Source organism: Amblyomma americanum, chromosome 11 (assembly GCF_052857255.1).
Source record: "Amblyomma americanum isolate KBUSLIRL-KWMA chromosome 11, ASM5285725v1, whole genome shotgun sequence".
Classification (NCBI taxonomy): Eukaryota; Metazoa; Arthropoda; class Arachnida; order Ixodida; family Ixodidae; genus Amblyomma; species Amblyomma americanum.
The window spans coordinates 111377499-111389118 of record NC_135507.1 but is presented as its reverse complement, the minus strand read 5'-3'; the positions used below and the strand labels follow the sequence as shown (position 1 = coordinate 111389118).

The window sequence follows — 11620 nt, the reverse complement described above, 5'->3', positions numbered from 1 at the left end:
AGACACTCGAGGAGCTCTTGCAGACACCAGGTTCAGTGACTGAAAGCAGCAAGGCTATTTTTAGAGGTTACAATCGGCTTCTGCAGAAATTTGAAACCTTGTTAGGTATCCACATTTCCATAGCCTTCTTTGGGCCTTGTGAAGAATTAGCAAGGGCTCTCCAGAGCTCAACATATTGCGCCGCAGGTGCAAAAAAGGCCACAGAGGCTCTCTGCGAGGCGATCTCCCAGTTGCGCTCTGAAACTGCGTTTGAGAAGCTGTGGCAGCACACGAGCACAACAGCAGCGCGCCTAGGCCAGAAGGAACCTCGTATGTCAAGGCCGACAAAACGTCCTGCGAGGTATGAGACGCCTGATAGACATGTCCAGCCAGCTGCACTTGACGTTAAGGCCGCGCTGCGCAAGGAGTATTTCGCTACTGCCTACCGAATCATAGGTGAAACAAAACAGCGTTTTGAGCAGCCGGGCATGGAACAGCTCGTAAAACTAGAATACATCTTAACCAGCGCCGCTGGAGGTAGTCAGCATACAGCAGATGAACTAGAGGCGGCTTTGGGAGTGCATGCAGTTGATTTTGACTTGTGCAGACTCTCGGCGCAGTTTATGCTATTATCAACTATTCTAAACAGTGCTGATTCTACCACAACTCTGGGCATTTTGGAGATCCTACAAAGGGAATCGCAAAACATTCTCGAGTTGATGGATCAAGTCGTGAGGTATGTTCAGCTTCTGTTTTCCATACCAGCGTCTGTCGCTTCTGGGGAACGATCTTTTAGTGCTCTGCGCAGAATCAAAACGTATTTGCGCAACCGTACGACTCAAAAGAGGTTATCGCATGTTTTGATTTTGCACATACACAGAGAAAAAACGGCGCTTCTAAGTTTAGACGACGTCATCAGGGAGTTTGTGAGCAGAACAGCGGAGTGAGCAGCAACCTTTGGTCCCGCCTAAGCACGTAGAAAGAGCAGCACTGTCCGAAATGTCTGCTGCTTGCATGCATTATTGGTAACTGTATACATGTACTGTAGCGCGTTTGCTTGTATTATGGTATTTAAATTGTTTTATGTTATGGTTTTGTTCATGCGCGAATGCCTAAATATGTAATTGTTTCTATTGTCAATAAATATGTGCGTACTGAAAATTCATTTTGTAATTTTTCTTGTTAATGCTTCTATAATATGCATCATCTAGCGATCAAAGAAACACTGCATAAAGAAAACAATTTTTTTCGCGCCGTTCTCTCTCGTGCCAAACTTGGATTGTAATATCTGAAAAACCTAGGTACACAAACGAAACAAAAACAATTAAAAAAAAACTTGTATTACGACTTATTTACAGAAACTACATTGCAGCAAAGAGCACATAGTGCTAAGATTTTGTATGTAGCATCTTTCACATCCTATACATTTAAATTACAGGTACTGCCTGTCTGGCATGTCACTACCTCAGGAAAGGGCTCCAGGCAAGAAGATTCCGAGTAAAAATGCAGAAACCAGCGAAAAGAAACCTTCGAAAATTTGCTCATGCTTTCCCGGCAGAAGACAAAGCGCCTTCTCTCACGTCTGTGCACGCTGCGGCAGCATATTCTCAGAATGCAGAACCAGAACAGTCGCATTACTGAAGAAGTTTTCAAAACAAAAATTGAAAGCCTGCCACCTAAGCTAAAGCAAGCAGCCCATCACATTTTTGCAGCACCCAAGCGTAAAAGCATGAAAAAGTATGGTTTACTCAAAGGAGTGGATGCTGGAATGCATCATTATGAAAATGAAAGGACCAAAGCTGTATGAACATATGCGCAAGCAGCAGATCCTTGTTCTAGCATCAAAAGTCACCCTACGCAATTACACTAGGGAATACAGGTCACGATTTGGATTCAGCAGAAAGGTTTTCTGCGTGCTAAAGAAGAAGACGAGCTCAATGAATGTGTTCAAGAAACACAGAGGATTGTTGGTCGACGAAATGAAAGTTTCAGAGAACCTTTCTGTGACGCCTGGTGGCCACGTTGATGGGTTCGTTGATTTGGGCGCTTTTACCCCATACACTGACAAACATGCAGTGTGTGACCACGGGATGGTAATTGTCTTTGTGCCTTTTGTTGGCAGTTGGGCCCAAATTATTGCCGTGTTGCTACACACAGCAATGTGAAAGGAAACCTGCTAACAAAAATCACGACAGATGCATTAATCCTTGCTGAGCAAGCAGGCCTATTTGTTGATTTTATTACTAGCGATGGCACTGCATGGAATAGGAGGATGTGGGCGCTCATAGGTATTCGGGCAACTCCAACTTTCACTAGGAACAATGTGCAGCATCCAGTGGATCCCAACAGCTCACTCCATTTTGTATCCGACTTCCCTCATCTGGTAAAATGCCTCAGGAATGGACTCCTGAAGTCGAGCTTCAACAACCCAGCAGGCGAGGTAATAGCAGCTTTCCATTTTGTTCTTTTCCTAAGGGCTCTGAGCAAGCAGCATTGAGCCATATGTGTAGTCATGTAAAACTATTTCTCATGAAAAAAAAATATATCTTTTATGTGTATTACAGGTCTCGCTTCGGCCTGTGCAAGAAGCCCTGAAGGTCGATGGGACTAATGTTACTCTTCAAGCTATGCCCGGGATCAGAAGCAGCCACGTCAACCCGAATAATTTTGAAAAAATGAGTGTCAATTATGCATTTCAGCTGTTTGGTGATACTGTCCTCAATGGCATCCGCCTCTACAAGACCGAGCTTGAAGCAAGCTGGGGAAGCCTATAGACCCAGTGCTCACATTTTTTGGGTAATTGCTTTCCTCGATGAACTTGTTTCCTAAGAATGAAAGCCATTTTTGGTCTACTGCAATGAAAAAAAAATACAATGCTGTTCAGTGTAACAAGAAATTATTATCTTCAGTATTTTAAATATGTTTTTATCATACATTTGTACTGCAGAATGATTCGAGACTTGATAGAAATCATGACGTACCGTTGCCTGCCAAAGCCCTGCGGCCTGGATCTGTTGCAGAGGACCAGTTGCTGTCTTTCCTGACCTACCTCACAGAGTGGGAACTTCATGCTGGGAGACAAAGGGGCTTCCTGTCCACATCTACAGCAGTGAGGCTTCGAGTTACTGTGTCTAGTGTTTTATCCGTACTTGATTATTTGTCAAAACATGTTGGTTACAAGTATATAATGACATCGAAGCTGAGTCAAAACTCTGTCGAAAACCTCTTTGGGATTGTAAGACAATCATTGGGGTGCAACCGTCATCCCACACCGCAACAGTTCCTAATAACTGTTAGCTGTCTAAGCTTCTATGGGCTCGCCAAATCTGTATAAAATGGGAATGCGGAGCCAGGTGCACTGACGTCCCTTCTAAAGCCAGGTGGAGTAGGCCCTAGTAAGCAGAGCAAGCAGGACCTCATTGAAAGTTTGCTTGAAGATGGAAACCTAACTTGTGCAGAGCAACACATAAAAGACCTCAGTAATTTTGTTCCAGATCATGGCCCATGCGTCGTTGCAAAGAGTGATGCAAGACTAATTTTTTACATCTGTGGATAGGTAGCAATTGGAAGTGTGTTCTCAATACAAACTGTGAAGAGTGCCGCACATTGCTCCTTACAAGCAAGGAGAGTGTAGAGTTGCTGGGTGCTGCTGACTACTCGAGGTTGAAGGACAAAGGTGGTCTCCTGTACCCTCATGGTCGCCTGTTCCGGTTCATCTGTAAGCTGGAAGACCTCTTCACTAGTTGCTTGAGCTTACATGAGGTTCATCATGACAGTGTCATGGACATTGTTAATTTGATAAAGAAAATTAGCAAGAGAGCGTTGGATATGTGTTAATCATTCCGAGTCGCTATGTCACCACACGTCTGCACTTCTTTGTAAGGGCTCTTAATCGCGCGAGGTGCCAGAAACGGGAAACCGCTAGCTACCAAAAGCTAAGTCGCTGCACATGAGCGTGTTTGCTTGTTTTTCAGGGAACCTTATTTCGTTACTTTGCGCTTTCGTGTGAACAATTTTAAAACACCAGCTTTGAACAAATTGTATTGTGATTATACCTACTGCACTTGTCTTGAACCAATGATTTTAAATAAACATTTGGTGTGTAAAAGTGTTTTTTCTTCAATTCTGACTTTATCTGATTCAGGACTAAATAAAATTATAGCTTCGTCCTGCGTGTTTGAAGACAAAATCACAACAGACCTTGTAGAGGTCGGCGACCCAGGGACCGGATACTGCAAAACGAAAAACGCTGAGAACACCTAGCATTGACCTTAGATCAGTAACATATAACAGTGGCAGTGAACATTGGCGCAATTCCGATGTTTTCACTGCATTACTGGCGATGATGTCTGCTATAGTGTCGATTAGGCGAATGCCTGTGATAGAGTGCGAAGTGCCCAGAACGTGCTGTTTGCCTCTCGCAGGAGCTGCTCGTACTAACCCGCCAGAAAAAAACGTCGCCGTCACAGTTCAGAGCAAGTTCTTACTGGTTACTGAAGTAAACTCGGTTACTGAAGTAAACGCGAAGCTTCACGCATTTCGCGCCTTGCGCCGTCTGCTCAGCTGAGGCAATCTGACGAAAACATAGCCCTGTTGAAGTCATATTACTTCGATTAAGTCGCTCTTAAGCAAATAAGAACACTTGCATCGGGAGTAGTACGCATACATGCGGCAATAATAAAACTTCCGTGCTTGCTGCTGCCTGGCTACTGTCGGTCCCTGAATGGTGCTTGATGGATGGATGGATACGGCTGAACCCTTTAAATCGGGCGGTGGCTAAAGCCACCTAGCCATGACTTGTGAAATTTTACTATTCTCTTGATTTTAGCCACCAGTCAGATAACCTTCGCTTGGTTACTTCTAACCTCTTAAAATCCACTTTCCCTTCACTATCCCTAAACCCCAGTGCCTTGGGTAAGTCAGCCCCGCTGCCTTCCACTGTAGGGTGAAGCCCTTTACAGAAAAGTATCAAGTGTTCAGCCGTTTCCTCCTCCTCTCCGCATGCAATGCACAAAGTGTCTATCTCCTGGTACCTGACTCTATACGTCTTAGTCCGCAAAACTCCAGTCCTGGCCTCAAACAACAAAGAACTTCCCCTACAATTATCATAGATATTTTCTTTGATAATTTCCTGTTTAAAGGTCCGGTATGTTTCCAGTGCCGATTTCGTCAGCATCCCTGTTTTCCACAAAGCTCTCTCTGTTCCTTTAACCTTTTTCTTAACCGATAATTGCTGATTTGCCCCCTTACTGCTGTCCAGATATTTGCTTGTCAATTTTCTAGTTCGCTTTCTCCATTTCGTGTCAACATTCTTTATATACAGGTATCTGAAAACTTTCCTAGCCCACCGCTTTTCCTCCATCTTTCTCAATCGTTCCTCAAATGCTATCTTACTGCTAGCCTCTCTGCTCTCGAAAGACGCCCATCCCATATCACCCTGTACCCCCTGATTTGGTGCATTGCCATGTGCTCCCAATGCTAATCTCCCTACTCCCCGTTGCCTAATTTCCAGCCTTGCTTGAACATCTGGCCTCATACACAGGACCGCATTACCGAAAGTCAGGCTAGGAACCATAACCCCTTTCCAGATCCCTCTTACCACTCCATACCTATTGTAATTCCACAGTGCCCCATTTTTCATGACAGCTGCATTCCTACTAGCTTTATTCATTACATATTTTTCATGCTCTGTGAGATACTCAGCGCCGTTATTTATCCACACCCTAAGTTACTTGTACTCATCCACTATTTCTAGCGTGAACTCCTGTATTCAATGCTCGCCGACCTCATCATTAATTATCATGATTGCCGATTTTTGCTTACTAAACTTAAAACCTAATCTATCTCCCTTTGTACCACATATGTATATCAACTTCTGTAAATCTTCCTTGCTGTCAGCCATTAGCACTATATCATCGGCGTATATTAGTCCCGGTAATGACTGTTTAATCAATTCTCCGTGCTTGAAAAAAGAAAGGTTGAAGCCTAGTCCGCTCCTCTCTAGCTTGTCCTCCAACCCTTGCAGGTACAACATGAACAACAAAGGAGACAGAGGACATCCTTGCCTAAGCCCCCGCTGTATCTCTACGGGCTCTGATACATTTTTTCCCCATTTTATGAGCACTCTGTTACCTCTATATATATCTTTTAAAAGATTAATTACTCCATTTTCCACATCCAATGTGCCCAACATGTCCCACAGATACCCTTGAATAACGTTGTCGTAGGCTCCCTTAATATCCAGAAATGCTCGGTTAGGCGCCGCTAGCGCCACCGGGTAGAGTTAACATGAAGTGCCTCACGCGCTGACTGCCGCTCTTTCCACTAGCCAAAAACTAATCTAGTACACTGTAGCACGGCTTCGGCTGTCAGTGTGGGATGCGCGCAAGGAGACTTAGGCATGTGTGACTCCTTTGCGCGTTTTCTTTTGTTCTTTGTTCGTCGAAGAGTATTCCGTTCGCCTCCATACATCGGGCGGTTGCATTCATCGCAGGGGTTTATTTTTAGTGTTGAAATTCGACAGCCTTGCGTATTTATCCTATAAGGCTGCAGCTAAGTTGATGGCATGCTGTTAGGTGGGGAATGGAGAACGTGGCGAAAAGGGCGGCACAGTACGCTCGGGAATATATACGAGAGGTTTTTGTTGGTGCTGAATTCATGAAGGCGGGCCGTTTGCTCTTTCACAGGAAAGTACAACGGTCAGCTTATTCTTCAGCAAAAATTACGGTGGAAGCTCTTTAAATCTGTAACACATTGTTTTCACTTTGTGATCAAACGAAAAAGGAGTCGAAGGAAGCGATTTCTGTCATTGTGTACGGGAACCCTACATGCAGTGCATTTTTCTCGCCACACTTGCCTCTGTACTAGGTGAGCAATGCACGTTTTTTTAGAGCGTGTTATGCCGCGGTGCATATGTGGCGAGATTTTAAGGCAGCATTGAGTGGCAAGGGGCTTATGCTTACACTATTTGAATGTCTATCTGTCTGGGCCCGAGTGCCAGTATTATGTCTGAAACCCCGTGCGCTCTTTAAAATTGAACTCCTTGTGCAGAGCACTTCGCAAGCACTCTGGACAAGTGTACTCATCTCTGTTGTTTTCTAGGGCTACTGAAAATAATTCAATTTCGTTATTTTTACAGAGGTCCATTTTGCTATGTGGGTGGCTGACTGTGACAGCGGTGATCATAACTACAACAGTGAGCAGTGCCTATCTTATATACACATGGTCATGCTGTGCTACCCACCTTTTAATACAAGTACTAAAGCTGTAGGTGTTCTGTTTTTGTGATGCGGACAACGTGTACCACCTCAGGGTGCTGGGAGTGCCGAGTCTTCTGAAAGCCGTCAGGAACGACCTCATAGTTCAGGTCTCCAAGTGGCCTGATGACTTTGTAAGTTACAAAATACCGGCAGAGGAGCTTTTCGCTAAGTCCGCGTCGGCGAATGGGAAACCAGACCCACACACGGTCTCCTGATGAGTACCGAGCATCACGGCGTCGGAGGTTATAGTGTTGGGCATCTCGGCATTGTTGGTCGAGAATCCTCACCCTGGCCAGCTGACGAGCCTCTTCAGCGAGGTGCAGGAAGGTGTGAAGATCCGCATTCGGGTAGATGTCGTCCACATGCGGTAACATGGCGTCTAGTCGTGGTCACGTCGCGGCCGTAAACGAGACTGAACGGTGGCACGTTTGTCGTTTCCTGAACGGCCGTATTGTATGCAAAGGTGACGTATGGAAGCACTTCGTCCCAAGATTTGTGCTGAACGTCGACATACATGGACAGCATGTCACCTAGCGTTTTGTTTAAGCGTTCCGTTAACCCGTTCGTCTGAGGGTGGTAGGATGTTGTCCTTCGGTGGTCTGTATGACTGTGGAGTAAAATCTGCTGTAGGAGGTCAGCCATGAAAGCTGTACCCCTGTCGGTGATTAGGGTCTACGGGGCACCGTGACGCAAAACGATCTGATGGATGAATAATTTTGCTACGTCAAGGGCTGTGGCACTTGGCAGAGCTGATGTTTCTGCGTATCGGGTCAGATAGTCAGTTGCCACCATGACCCACTTGTTTCCCGAATGAGAAAGAGGAAATGGGCCCAGCATGTCCATCCCGATCTGCTGGAAAGGCCGCGATGGTGGTGCTATAGGCTTCAAGAATCCAGCAGGTTTTGTTGAGGGCACTTTGCGACGCTGACAGCCTCGGCACGTTCTGACGTAGTGTGCAACGTCCAACTGAAGGCGGGGCCAGTAATACTTCTCTTTGATTCTTGCAAGCGTGCGGGCTACACCCAAATGTCCAGAAGTCGGTTCATCGTTTGAAGCTTGAAGAATTTCGTCCCTAAGGCTCGTCGGTATAAAAATAAGGTATTGCGGATTGTTTCGGCGAAATTTTTCTTTACGAACGCAGAGAGAACGCAGAGAGACGCTACCGAGCGCTTGAAAGCCTTCGGGACAGTCGGGCGGGTCCCGTTGCAGAGAGAACGCAGAGAGACGCTACCGAGCGCTTGAAAGCCTTCGGGACAGTCGGGCGGGTCCCGTTAAGAAACTCAATGAGGTCCCGAAGTTCTGGGTCGGCGTATTGTTTGTCAGCAAGGCTCGTTGCACTGATGGCATTTAAGGTGATGTCGTCGTCGTAGTTTCCGTCCTCCGTCGGGGATTCGACGGGGGCACGCGAGAGGCAATCGGCATCCGAGTGTTTCCGGCCGGACTTGTACGCCACTGTCATGTCGTATTCTTGGAGGCGCAGACTCCATCTGACAAGGCGGGCTGATGGATCTTTGAGGGTCGCAAGCCAACACAAGGCATGATGGTCCGTAACTACAGTAAAACGTTTTCCATAAAGGTAGGGTCGAAATTTCGACGTCGCCCACACGATAGCTAGACACTCTTTCTCAGTTGCTGAGTAGTTAGCTTCAGCGCGAGACAAAGAGAGGCTGGCGTAAGCGATGACTCGCTCTCGACTGCTGTGGATTTGAACCAGAACGGCACCCAGGCCTACGTTGCTTGCGTCAGTATGAAGCTCCGTATCTGCGTTTTCGTCGAAGTGAGCCAGAACTGGAGGTCCTTGCAGGTGGCGTTGAAGAGTTTCAAATGCTTGTGCTTGAGGGGCATCCCACGTGAAAGGCGTGTCTGTCCTTGTCAAACGCGTCAGGGGCTCGGCGATTTGAGCGAAATCTTTCACAAAGCGACGGTAGTAGGCACATAATCCTAGAAAGCGGCGGACTTCCTTTTGGTCCTGCGGTGGAGAGAAATTGGCAATAGCTTTGGTTTTGTCCGGGTCCGGCCGAACTCCCTCGCAACTGACGACGTGACCCAAGAACTTTAGCTCAGTGTAAGCAAAGCGGCATTTCTCATTTTTTAACGTTAGCCCAGAAGACTTTATGGCTTGCAGCACAACTTCAAGGCGCCGAAGGTGCTCCTCGAACGTTGGGGCGAACACAACAACGTCATCAAGGTAGACGAGGCATGTCTGCCACTTCAGGTCTGCCAGAACTGTGTCCATCAGCCGTTGGAACGTCGCGGGTGCAGAGCACAAACCAAATGGCATTGCCTTAAACTCATAGAGCCCGTCCGGCGTAAAAAAATGCGGTTTTTTCTCGGTCCCGTTCATCTACCTCTATTTGCCAATATCCTGATTTGAGGTCCATGGATGAGAAATATTTTGCATAGCAGAGGCGATCGAGAGCATCGTCGATTCGAGGAAGGGGATAAACATCTTTTTTAGTTACTTTGTTTAGGCGACGGTAGTCCACACAAAGCCGCAGTGTACCATCTTTTTTCTTCACGAGGACGACAGGTGCCGCCCAGGGACTACGAGAGGGCTGAATGACGTCGTCTCGAAGCATCTCCTTAACTTGACGGCTAATTGCGGCGCGTTCCGTGGAAGACACGCGGTAAGGTGACTGTCTGAGAGGGTGCACGGCGCCATCTGTAATTATCCGATGCATGGCCAAGTATGTTCTGCCGACGCGGGAAGAAGTCGAGAAGGTATCGCCGTAGCGCTGGAGGAGATTTTCTACTTGGCCTCTCTGCTGCGGCGAAAGTGCGGGGTTAATGTCGTACTGGAAGTCGGGAACACCGGTGTGAACTTCTGTTGACGACACCATGGCAAGACTGGGCGCTCGTCGAATGTCGGCGATACCATGAACGTGGGCCACAGTAGTACCAAGGCTAAGATGTTGGTGCTCACTGCCAAAATTTGTAAGCAGGACTTCGGTTTCTCCGTTTTCGAGGTAAACGACCCCTCTGGCGACAGCAAGGCAGCGGTCGAAAAGAATAATTGGTTTGCTTTCGACGACACCTTCAAACTTTCGCAGCGTCTTCGCGCCGACAGAGACCACAACGCTCGAACGGGGTGGAATGGTGACGTCATCACGGATGGAAAGAGCCGCGGGACGTTCGAAAGCACTGTGGATTGCGTTCTCGGTGGAGAACGTCACTGACTTCAATTTAAGGTCAATGACCGCACCATTTTCTGTCAAAAAATCCACTCCGAGGATTACGTCCCGGGAACACTGGTCGAGTACGACGAAGGTGGCCAGGTACGTGTCCTCTTCGATGGTTAATCATGATGTGCACGTGCCAGCTGGGGTGATGAAATGACCCCCGGCAGTACGAAGCTGTGGGCCCGTCCAAGGTGTGGTCACCTTTTTCAGAGTCGCGGCAAAAGGTCCACTGATTACCGAGTAGTCGGCGCCGGTGTCCACAAGTGCGGTGACGTCGGTACCGTCGATTGAAATGTTCAGATCAGCAGCTGTAGTCGTAGGTGTACGGGAACATCGCGGAGTCCGCTCACGGCTGCGGTGCGGCACCAGGCGGTTTCGTTGCGGCGAAGAATTGATGCGGCGAGGCGTGTTATCGGTCTGGTGATCGTCGGTGCGCCGTATAAGCGGTCGGTCATGTTTGTGCAGCAGTGGAGGATCTTGGACATGTCGCAGGTGAGCAACCTTGCCCCCAAAGGTTGCCGCTTCTAGTTTTCGCGACGGGGACTAGGAGACCTTCCACGCGAAATGTCGGCGGAAAAAACGTCGCGGAGACGAGAAACGACGTGGAGACGGCGACCGGGCATAGCACTATGGTGCTTCGGGTGTCGCGGCCAGGTGATCGCTTATTTCTGGAGGCCATTGACCACGCTGCGGTCGGGGCGCATCGACACGATATCCCTGCAGACCCATACGTCGGTAACGACAGTTGCGGTAGACGTGACCGGGCCCGCCGCAGTGATAGCACAGAGGGCGATAATCGGCGGTACGCCAGACGTCGCTCTTCCGAGGGAGAACCTGAGAAGGGTGAGGTGGGTGTGGTTGGCGGTGAATGTGGCCAGGTGTATCCGGGCGACTTGGAGGCGGCGGTGGACGGCGATAGGCTGCGGCGTATGTCATCATCTGGGGTGTTGTGTTCGGGTGAAGAGGGGCTGGCGGCGTGAGCGCCTGTTGGACCTCTTCACGAATAATGTCCGAAATGGAAGAAACTTGCGGCGAATCCGGGGCTGGAAAGAGCTTTTGAAGCTCTTCGCGTACGACGGTCCGGATGGTTTCCCGAAGGATGTCGTGGCTAGAAGCATCGACACCGCTGGTAGACATCAGCGACGGCGGACGCTCGTACTGTCTGGATCTCATGTCGAGCATCTTTTCCATCGTAGTGGCTTC

At 48.1% G+C, this 11620-nt stretch overlaps 1 protein-coding gene across 1 annotated transcript; it reads left to right on the top strand.

Moving 5' to 3' along the window:
- Window positions 1-467: 467 nt before the first annotated feature.
- LOC144110444 (uncharacterized) lies at window positions 468-926 on the top strand. The gene has a single exon (XM_077643340.1). It carries the CDS (start codon window positions 468-470, stop codon window positions 924-926), a length of 459 nt encoding a protein of 152 aa, XP_077499466.1.
- Window positions 927-11620: the final 10694 nt, after the last annotated feature.